We start from the raw sequence: 9,237 nt of genomic DNA on the forward strand, positions 1-9,237 counted from the left end.
CCCTGTCCACACTTTGCACCTCACCCTGTGGGACCAGCTAGAATGGAGTCCAGAAGGAGTTAGAGGGGGCCTGGGGGGCTCAGTGGTTGAGCATCTGCCTTTGGCTCAGCTCGTGATCCTCAAGTCCTGGGATCGAGTCCCGCATCAGGTTCCCCACAGGGAGCCTGCTTCTCCCTCTGCCTGTGTCTCTGCCTCTCTCTCTCTCTCTGTGTCTCTCATGAATAAATAAATAAAATCTTTAAAAAAAAAAAAAAGGAGTGAGAGACCATGGGGCAGAGCTTCAGGGAGATCACTCGCCCTCAGGCAGCAACCGGGGTGGGGGTGGGGGCTCTCCGGGGAAGGAGATGCTAACCTGCTTCTACCGGAAAGGAGGAGACACAACACAATTGGGAGTTAAAATCCTCAGGTGGAGTGACAGGTGCTTGTTCAACACCTTTTGCAGGTTTCCCGTCTGGTTTCCCTGTTTCTGCCCTCTCTCTCTGGATGTCTGTGCCTCTCCCCCATCTTTGTCTCTCTCCTCCTCCAGAGTCTCTGACCTCCCTCTACCTGAGTCTCTGGTCTTCTATGTCTGGGTCTCTGACGTCCTCCCTCTGGATTTCTCTCTGGATCTCTATCTGCCCCCCCCCCCCGCCCCCTTCTCTCTGGGTCTCTATCACACAGCTCCCTCCTCTAGAACCTCTTCCTTTCCCCTGTAGGGCCGAGTTCTCCAAGCCTGTGACCAGGGAGTTAATCAGGGGTTAATCAGGGAGTTAATCGGGTGCACAGGAGAGGGATCAGGGCAGTGCCCAGTGCTTCTTCCTGCCCCCTCACACCAGGGAGACTTTCTTGAGGCAGGTGGACTCCACTGAGGAGGAGCCTACATCTCACATGGAGTCCCCTCGGGAATGAAACCACTCTTTCCAAGTGGGTTTTGTGGCATATCAGCTTCTGCTTCTGGCCATGACAATTTCCTCCCGCCTGAGCCAGCCTAGTGCCATCAAAGTGGGAAACCGCACTTTCCACAAGATGCGACCTTCATTTCCTCTGGGCACTGAGTCCCTTCCATGGCCCGCTGGGACCTGTGCTTATATCACTCTTCCACCGAGATGGTTCCTCTCATTTGTGATTAAAAATAAATTTTTTTTTAAGTTCCTCTCTTTGAACATGGGAATTAAAAAAAAGAGCCCATTTGGACGCCTGGGTGGCTCAGTGGTTGAGCATCTGCCTTTGGCCCAGATCCTGATCCTGGGGTTCTGGGATCGACTCCTGCATCGGGCTCCCTGTGTGGAGCCTGCTTCTCCCTCTGCCTGTGTTTCTGCCCCTCTCTGTGTGTCTCCCATGAATAAATAAATAACATCTTTTAAAAATAAAATAAAATGAAGGGCCTAAGACCACAACTCTTGAGATGCTGCAGTAGTCAACCAGACTCCTGGACCCAACAGGTGCTGACCATGAACTCTGGGGAGGTGTCGTCTGTATGTCTGTCCTTTCATCTTTCCCAACCAGAAAATAACTCAAGGAGCAATGTGGAAATCTAGATTGTGGGAAGCGGGGGGAGAATAGGCAATTCACTCATTCACTGGGACTGGAGTCTGAGGCAGTTATTACACTCCTGAGTCCATAAGCACATGGATGGATGCATTTAGATCCTAAAGTGCTCTTTCTGAGAACCAGGACTCCCCTCCTGTCCTTCCTAAGACCAGGGTTCCAGGTTCCTTTTTTTTTTTTTTTAAAGGAATTTAACCTTTCTTTTTTTAAGATTTTATTTATTTATTCTTGAGAATAACAGAGAGAGAGATGCAGAGACACAAGCAGAGGGAGAAGCAGGCTCCATGCAGGGAGCCTGACATGGGACTCGATCCCGGGTCTCCAGGACCTTGGGCCGCAGGCAGCGCCCTACCGCTGCACCACCGGGGCTGCCCGGGTTCCAGGTTCCTCTTCCCTTGTTCTCCTGGGACCTAGGTATCCAGATGTCTAGCTTTCTGATTCCTCAGGACCCAAGAGTCCCACCTAGCATGTTATACCCTTAGGATCCAAGAGTCCTTGCCCCAGGCCTGAGGAACAAGATGTCATCCCATTATTCATGCTAAGTGGATCCAGAAAACTACATGTCCCATGAGGCTGTAGATCTACGGTGTCATTGTTTAAACGTTCCCCTGTCATCGAGAAACCTCAGAAAAACAGTTCCACAACACAAGCTCCAAATTGGGGGTGGGCAGAGGAGAGGTGGGAGGTTAAGAAGTCTTCTCCTGTCAAAGGGCAGGGACAATCCAGAGCCCCTGGGGACACCTAAGCAGAGCAGAAAACTGAGGCCCAGAGGGAGGCTGGGACCTTTCCACTGCCTTTCGGCAATGGGAGCAGAGGGTTCTTGGGGTCCATGGGAGACAAGGAAGCAGATCCCACCTCCTCCATCAAACATTCACACGTGCTCACTCTGATCCTCCTCTCAGATTCTTTATTATCCCAAGTAAGAAAAATAAAAAAATAAATAAGATAAATAACCCAATAAATAAAGAGGAGACCCCATAACAAAAAGCCCGTGGCTTTAGGAAGCATAGCTGGGACTCCGGCCCTGTGAAGGCCCCACCATGCTCAGAGGGTCCGAGGAGCCCACGTCAGGAGGCTCCGGGGCCAGGATCCCTGGAGGCTCTGGGGGTGCTGGAAGCAGGCCTGGCAGTGGCAGGAAGCGGGCAGGCCCGCGGGGTGCCAAGTCCCGGTATGCGGAGTTGTGGGGGCGCAGGCGAAGCGGGAGACCAAGGGTCTCGGAGTGGTAGATGTTGTACCCATCCTCAAGAAGCAGTTCTCGGAAACTGCAGGCCACAGGGTCGAAATGGAGCTGAGGAAACAAGAAGGGAGATTAGAGGTATGAGACCCTTCACATCATCCTACTGCAGGATCTAGGTGGCCGGGTGCCCAGCCTCTTCCTCCCCCCTCAGACCCAGAAGTCCTGTCCCCAGTGCCTCCTCCCTCAGACCCAGGGGTCCGGGCCCCCAGCTCTCTCTTCTTTCAGACCACAGAGTGCTCTCCTCCAACAGGATACAGGAGTCCAGACACTCCTAGGGAGCTGGGGGAGCCCCTCCTCCCTCAGATCCAGAGTCCAGGTCCCAGCCCCCCTCCAGGACACAAACAACAGAAGCAGGCTCCTCCTTCACCCCTGTCCCCAACTTCACAGAGAGAAATCTTCCAGCCCAGGGACCAGTCCAGGCTCTCTGAGTCCAGACAGGGGTGTCTGGCTTCTGCCCAAGGGGTCATGGTCGTTTTAGAGGCCACGGGTTCTCTGAGCGACCCTGTGCCCAGCAGGAACCGGCCATGTAGGAGCCCAGGTGGCCACCAGGGGTTATAAGTCACAAGACTCAGCCTCTCAGGCTACTCTATCATTCACAGGCCTCGTGACTCAGAGCCAGCATGTCCCTGTCCAAGCCTCAGTTTCCTCTTCTTGTAAACATGGACAAGTTCAGCTCCCACACGCAAAGGTGGTGGCATGTTGGGGCCACATACAAAGCACAGAATCAAGGCTGGCCCAGGCCACAGATGCGAGATGTGGTCCCTCAGATGGCGAGGCTGATATGAGGAAGGATGGAGCACAAGGGGGGTAGGTGGGGATTCTGGAAACTCACCGAGCCATATAGTGTCCCATCTGGGCCCTGGCACAGGAACCTGGATGTTTTGACTCCCAAGATTTGAATGACCCCTGGCTTTAGGGCTTTCAGCTCCAGGAGACCTAAGGGGAGAAAGTGTCAGGGGCTCAGAGGGCCTCTGCCCAGGCCCCTCCTCCCTCAGACTCAGGACTGCAGTGCCTCAGCCCCCTTCTCCCTCAGGCCCAGGGGTCCGGGCCCCCAGCCCCTCCTCCCTCAGAACCAGGCCCTGTCCTACACACTTACTTTCAGGGCTCTGGCGGGCAGCCCCCACCACTGTGCCATCGGCCCTGATCTCTAGGTGGGCCTCTGTCTCCTGGGCATCGTCGGTGTAGAGGTACCGCTGTCGAACTTGACCTCCAAATTGTAGGAGGGGGCTGGAGTCAGGGATCGGATGTGCCCGGCAGGCTTCCAGCAAAAGCACAGCCAGCACAGGGACCCACAGTCCCAGGTGCTCGAACCCGGCCTCGGCCCAGCCCATCAATGGCTCACGTCCTCAGGCGAGCTCTGGAGTCTGGGTTTTGAAGAACTGAATGGTATAGATTCTGTTTCAGATCCTGGTCGTCTGGGAGAGCAGATTCAAAGGATCGCTGCTTAGCCTGAACTCCGGGGGTCCTCTGGCACGTGGATTCACAGCTGAACAGAATACCCAGGTCTCTTAGAATGGATGCAGAAGCTCCAAAATTTATATCCAGACAGACCCGCCCAATCACCTTCCCCACACCTGACCCATGATATTTGACCCACTTGGCAGGAGCTGGGATTCCACCGTGGCCAGATCAGCCTGAGTGGATGATGCAATCAGGGGGGTCCTTCCAGGTGGGGGCCTGGACTCCTGAGTCTGAGGAATCGGGACCTGGGTGAATGGGGCTGGGGCTTGAGGGAGGAGAGGGCTGGGGGCCTGGAAATCTGCCTCCCTGGTGGACAAATAAAGACTGTGTCCCATAAGCAGCCCTGCTGCATCCTACCTGAATTTCTAGGTCACCCGGGGACATTCCTTGATCATCAGGAAGGCAGCGAATGCCACACCACCAAAGCGTCCTCTGCAGGGACGTGGGCATCCTGACCTCAACCTCACCAACCCCAGTCCAGACACTCTTCCTGCACCAAATGTCCCTGCCTCTGTCTCCTCCCTGATGCAATCCTGGTGTTTCTTTCACCAGAAAAGCTACCTACCCCCCAGGCCCAGAAAGGTGCTCTCAAAATAGCCTGGGGGAGAGGGGAGGGTGAGAGCCTCTGACTCAGCGTTACTAGCCAAGCCTGGCTCTTGAGGGGGAAGCACAGGCTAGAGCCCAAAGGGAATGAGAGGGTGGGCAGTTTCCCGGAAACTAAACCTGTGTCTGAGCCAGGAAGGCATGTTGGTCTGAGGAGGGGGTTGGGGTGGAAAGCCTGGGGTCTCAGGAGGGATAGAGACCTGGGGGCTGGACTCCTGGGTCTGAACACACTATGGTCAAATTTCTGGAGAGTGAAGTCAAATTCCTGGATTTGATTTATTGAATGACCTTGGTCACCCTGTTCCAGCGGGGGTGGAAGGGGTGGTGTGTGTGTGTGTGTGTGTGTGTGTGTGTGTGTGTGTAGCCACCTTACAATGGGAACGGCTTCAGGTGTACTGCAGAACCAGGCCTTGGAACCCCAACCCGGGGCCCCAGCCTCCGCGGGAGGCCGGGAAGGTAAATCGCCCCTTCCTTGCTCCGGGAGAGGCTGGCCCCGGGGAGGCGCCGGTCTAGAAAGGGGCCGTCGGGCGCCAGATCCTGCACCCCCTCAGTAGAAGAGGCGGGGCGCGGGGAGCCGCGGGGGGGCGGGGAGCCGCGAATCTGGAATCTGCAGGTGCCGGGTGCTGACAATGGGGGATCACAGGCCACGGTGAGCCCGGGGACACCTTGGGCCCAGAGGCTCCCAGTCGGCGACCCTGAGAGCTGGAGGTTTTCCACCCGCTCCCGGAGCGGCCTGGCGAGCAGGTGCCTCACCGCACCGGGCGGACGGGGCAGCCGGAGGATCTTCCTTCCCGCCGGGGCAGGCGCCCGCGCCCTCGCTAGCGGCCCGGGCGTGGCCAGACTCGAGCATCCAGGCCCCCCGGGCAGACCGTGAGCCCGGCCACCGGCGAAGGGGAAGTCGAAGGACCCGAGCGTCTGCGTCCAGCTTCGCGGCTGAGCTGCAGACGTTCACGTCCAGCGAAGGATGCGGCTGCTGAGGCCAGGAAGGCCGGCCCCGGAGAGCCCCCCGCTGGCCGCGGCCGTGGAGGAGGCAGCTGGGCGCGGGTCCCCGGGTCCGGGCGAAGCAGGGGGCGGGGGCTCCCGCGCCCCACCGCGAGCCTGGGGCTCCAGGGCAGGGGCGGGGCTCCGTCTCCGACTCACCTGCCCAGCCCGCGAGGGGCGGAGGCTGCGAGCCTCGGAACCGCGCCCATCTCCTTCCTTTTCTCCCCGAGCCCTCGGAGCCGGTCGGGGGAGGCGGCTTGGAGGGGAGGGCTGCCGAGCCTTGCGCCCTGGAGGTCGGGGTTCCGGGGGCGGCCGGATGTGGGCTGCACTTGCGGTCGCCGCGCTCCAGCCTCGCCAAGCCGACTGTGGATCTGCCACCCGCCAGGAGCGCAGGTGAGTGGGACCAGCGGATGCCTCCGACCCAGGAACCGGGGCCTTTAATCCCAGGAGGAGGCGCGCCCCCAACATCGAACCTCCTAGGACCCCAGAGGTCTCCACCCCACCCCCAACTGCTGCTCCTCCAGGAGCCAAGATCCCTCATCCAGCCTGGGCCTCCGGCCTCTCCTGTGCTGCTTGGCTGTCTCTTACTGTCACCTCCACGGTGGAGTCTGCTGGCCTTCCCCCCCACACACCCCCCAGGTACACTGGAGAAGGAAGTGGGTGGAGCACTGCCCAGCTTCAGTGGGCCTCACCGGCTGGGAGAGCCAGATTCCAAGATGTGATGAGATGCTGGATCCTAGACCACTGCTCTCTGCTCCCACTGCTCCCCATTCCCATCCCCTGAAATTCCTAGACCCTGCTTCTCCACCCTCAGACCCAGGACCCTGATCCCCCTTCCCTCAGACCCAGGAGCCTGAATCCCTAGTATCCTCCTTCTCTCTGGCCTCTGCTCCTTGATATTTGTCCTCAGGCCCCTGAGGACCTGAGGACCTGCTAACTCCCCTTTCCTCCATGCAGCCATGTGGGCCCCCAGCCGACGGCAGCTGTGCCTGACCTTCCTGCTAGTCTGTGTTCTTTCAGCCGTCTTCTTCCTCCACATCCACCAAGACCTCTTTCATGGTGGCCTAGACTTGACTGCCCTGTGTCCAGACCGCCGCCTCATGACATCCCCTGTGGCCATCTTCTGCCTGTCAGGCACGCCGTTGAGCCCCAACACCTCCTTTCCCTGTTTCAAGCACCTGGCCTCTCTCTCTGGAACCTGGACGATCTCCCCAGATGGCCGCTTTGGCAACCAGATGGGGCAGTATGCCACGCTGCTCGCCCTGGCCCAGCTCAACCGTCGCCAGGCCTTCATCCTGCCTGCCATGCACGCCGCCCTCGCCCCCGTGTTCCGCATCACCCTGCCCGTGCTGGCGCCCGAGGTGGACAGCCACATGCCGTGGCGGGAGTTGCAGCTGCATGACTGGATGTCAGAGGACTATGCCCACTTGAAGGATCCCTTCCTGAAGCTCACGGGCTTCCCCTGCTCCTGGACCTTCTTCCACCATCTCCGCGAACAGATCCGCAGGGAGTTCACCCTGCACGATCATCTGCGGCAGGAGGCCCAGCATCTACTGAGTCAGCTCCGCTTGGGCCACTCCGGGGACCGTCCCCGGACCTTTGTGGGTGTCCACGTGCGCCGTGGAGACTATCTGCAAGTCATGCCCCATCGCTGGAAAGGTGTGGTGGGCGATCGTGCTTACCTCCAGCAGGCTATGGACTGGTTCCGGGCACGCCACGAAGCCCCCATCTTTGTGGTCGCCAGCAATGGCATGGAGTGGTGCCGCGAGAACATCGACACCTCCCTTGGGGATGTGATCTTTGCTGGCGATGGGCAGGAGGGTTCACCTGGGAAGGACTTTGCGTTGCTCACCCAGTGCAACCACACCATCATGACCATTGGGACCTTTGGCTTCTGGGCTGCCTACCTGGCCGGTGGAGACACTGTCTACCTGGCCAACTTCACCCTGCCGGACTCCAACTTCCTGAAGATCTTTAAGCCTGAGGCCGCCTTCCTGCCTGAGTGGGTGGGCATTAATGCAAACTTGTCCGCAGTCCAGTCATTGGTGGGGCCTTGAGCAAACAGCAGGGAGACTTTCTGGAATAGCTGATCATGCTTGTGCCGGCATTTATGCATCTCCAGAGGCCTGGGAGCTTTTGGAGAAGCTTGTGGTAGTCCTGCAGCAGGTGGGCATCCACTTCTAGAGTAATTCTAGCTGGCTAGACTCTGAGAGAAAGGACGGCTTTCTGTAGCTGCCTGGACATTCTAGAACCAGCAGAAGATCTTTTCCTGATGGATGGCAGTGTCCAGGGAGGCTCATGTCAGTTCTAGAAGGCAATGCCTACCTGTTCTTCCCAGCCCATATCTAGAGTACTTCTAGACGGCTGTACCCCAAGAACAGGGAACTCCCCCTTCTAATGTTGCCCCTGGTCTTTTCTAAAAGAGAGGTTCAGGCCTCAGGACTGAGGGAATTTGTGGGTATTCTAGAGCAAGCATTCACCAACTCCCTGGCCATGCTTCTGGAGTCATTCTAGAGAGGGCCAATTCTGGTGCCAATGAAGAATTCTGCAGGGCTCTTCCAGAGGGAATGGGGTTCTGGAATTCCAGGAGAATCTCAGGAAGGTACAATCAGAAGTGCAACACCTCAGCCACTGCCAGAAAATTGGTGGAAGAAAAACTATCTGTAGCTGTGAGCAGATCCAAAATCTGTCCCACCTTTCAGCCCCTGAAAAAAAGGACAAAGACTTGTTTGAGCAGATAGGCTGAAAACATGCGAGGTGGGGAAAGGGGACGGCTGCTGAAAGCTCCTGGAGCAGAGTTTTCCAGAAGTATAGGAACACTTTTTTTTTAAGATCAAAAGCTGCCAAAGACAAGCACCACACTAGGTCACCTCTCCCAGTTATGAAAGTTGAAAGTTTCCTCCTCTACGTCTGTGGCTGGGCTGCGGGGGCAGTAGGGTGAGGGTGGGTGGGAGCGGCGGGGTGGTGATGCAATCAATTTTCTGTAATTCAGCCAGCATGACTGTTTCCTTGGGCTTTTCTGCAAGCCTCTAAGATTGTGTGTCGCTCCCCCCACCCCCACCCGCATTTCACAGAACCACTAAATCTGGCTTCGAATTTGAAAGGATCTGAAGGTATGCAGAGTCCGGGCTGGCCTCAAACCCAGGCAGGAAAGAGCACAGGGTCTGGCAAAGGAGGATGGGATTCTGGACTCAGCTTCCTGGAACCCCTTGAGGCTTTTTGAAGGCAGTGGGGATAGCTAGCTTTATTATAGACAACCGTGATCGCATCCCCTATCTAACCAGAAGAATGCAAGCCCCTTTTTTCAGTCATCTCAAGGAGTTTGGAGGGATCACTCCCTACTCAGCTGCCAAGGTTGAAGAGAGGGAGGTATGAATTAAAAGTCCACATCACCAACTTCTGTCTGCAGATTTTTTGGAGTCGTGTGT

The 9,237-nt window shown here is 57.3% G+C and overlaps 2 protein-coding genes across 5 annotated transcripts; one reads left to right on the forward strand and one right to left on the reverse strand.

Moving 5' to 3' along the window:
• Window positions 1-2,417: 2,417 nt before the first annotated feature.
• Window positions 2,418-5,987, reverse strand: FGF21 (fibroblast growth factor 21). Of its 3 annotated transcripts, none has more exons than XM_072772532.1 (4): window positions 5,969-5,987; window positions 3,861-4,250; window positions 3,597-3,700; window positions 2,418-2,815 (listed from the first exon to the last, which is right to left on the reverse strand). In XM_072772532.1, the coding sequence occupies exons 2-4, from the start codon at window positions 4,093-4,095 to the stop codon at window positions 2,525-2,527; spliced, it is 630 nt and encodes a 209-aa protein (XP_072628633.1). In that variant the 5' UTR covers window positions 4,096-4,250; window positions 5,969-5,987; the 3' UTR covers window positions 2,418-2,524. The 3 variants fall into 3 exon arrangements, with proteins under 3 accessions (XP_072628633.1, XP_072628632.1, XP_072628621.1); XM_072772531.1 differs by lacking the exon at window positions 5,969-5,987 and adding an exon at window positions 4,583-5,085; XM_072772520.1 differs by lacking the exon at window positions 5,969-5,987 and having other exon boundaries at window positions 3,861-4,497.
• Window positions 5,414-9,172, forward strand: FUT1 (fucosyltransferase 1 (H blood group)). Of its 2 annotated transcripts, XR_012005555.1 has the most exons (3): window positions 5,414-6,202; window positions 6,767-7,975; window positions 8,884-9,172. XR_012005555.1 is itself a non-coding variant. In XM_072772480.1 (2 exons), exon 2 carries the CDS (start codon window positions 6,769-6,771, stop codon window positions 7,864-7,866), a length of 1,098 nt encoding a protein of 365 aa, XP_072628581.1. In that variant the 5' UTR covers window positions 5,414-6,202; window positions 6,767-6,768; the 3' UTR covers window positions 7,867-9,172. The 2 variants fall into 2 exon arrangements, 1 of the variants encoding a protein (XP_072628581.1); XM_072772480.1 differs by having other exon boundaries at window positions 6,767-9,172.
• Window positions 9,173-9,237: the final 65 nt, after the last annotated feature.

The sequence above is a fragment of the Canis lupus genome, chromosome 1 (genome assembly GCF_048164855.1).
Source record: "Canis lupus baileyi chromosome 1, mCanLup2.hap1, whole genome shotgun sequence".
In the NCBI taxonomy this organism is placed as follows: domain Eukaryota; kingdom Metazoa; phylum Chordata; class Mammalia; order Carnivora; family Canidae; genus Canis; species Canis lupus.

Coding starts and splice junctions, on each gene's coding strand:
- FUT1 (XM_072772480.1), top strand. CDS start 6,769: ATGTGGGCCCCCAGCCGACGGCAGCTGTGCCTGACCTTCCTGCTAGTC.
- FGF21 (XM_072772532.1), bottom strand. CDS start 4,095: ATGGGCTGGGCCGAGGCCGGGTTCGAGCACCTGGGACTGTGGGTCCCT. Junction 3,701..3,860: donor TGCCCGCCAGAGCCCTGAAA/GTAAGTGTGTAG, acceptor TTCTCCCCTTAG/GTCTCCTGGAGCTGAAAGCC. Junction 2,816..3,596: donor ATGGGACACTATATGGCTCG/GTGAGTTTCCAG, acceptor TTGTTTCCTCAG/CTCCATTTCGACCCTGTGGC.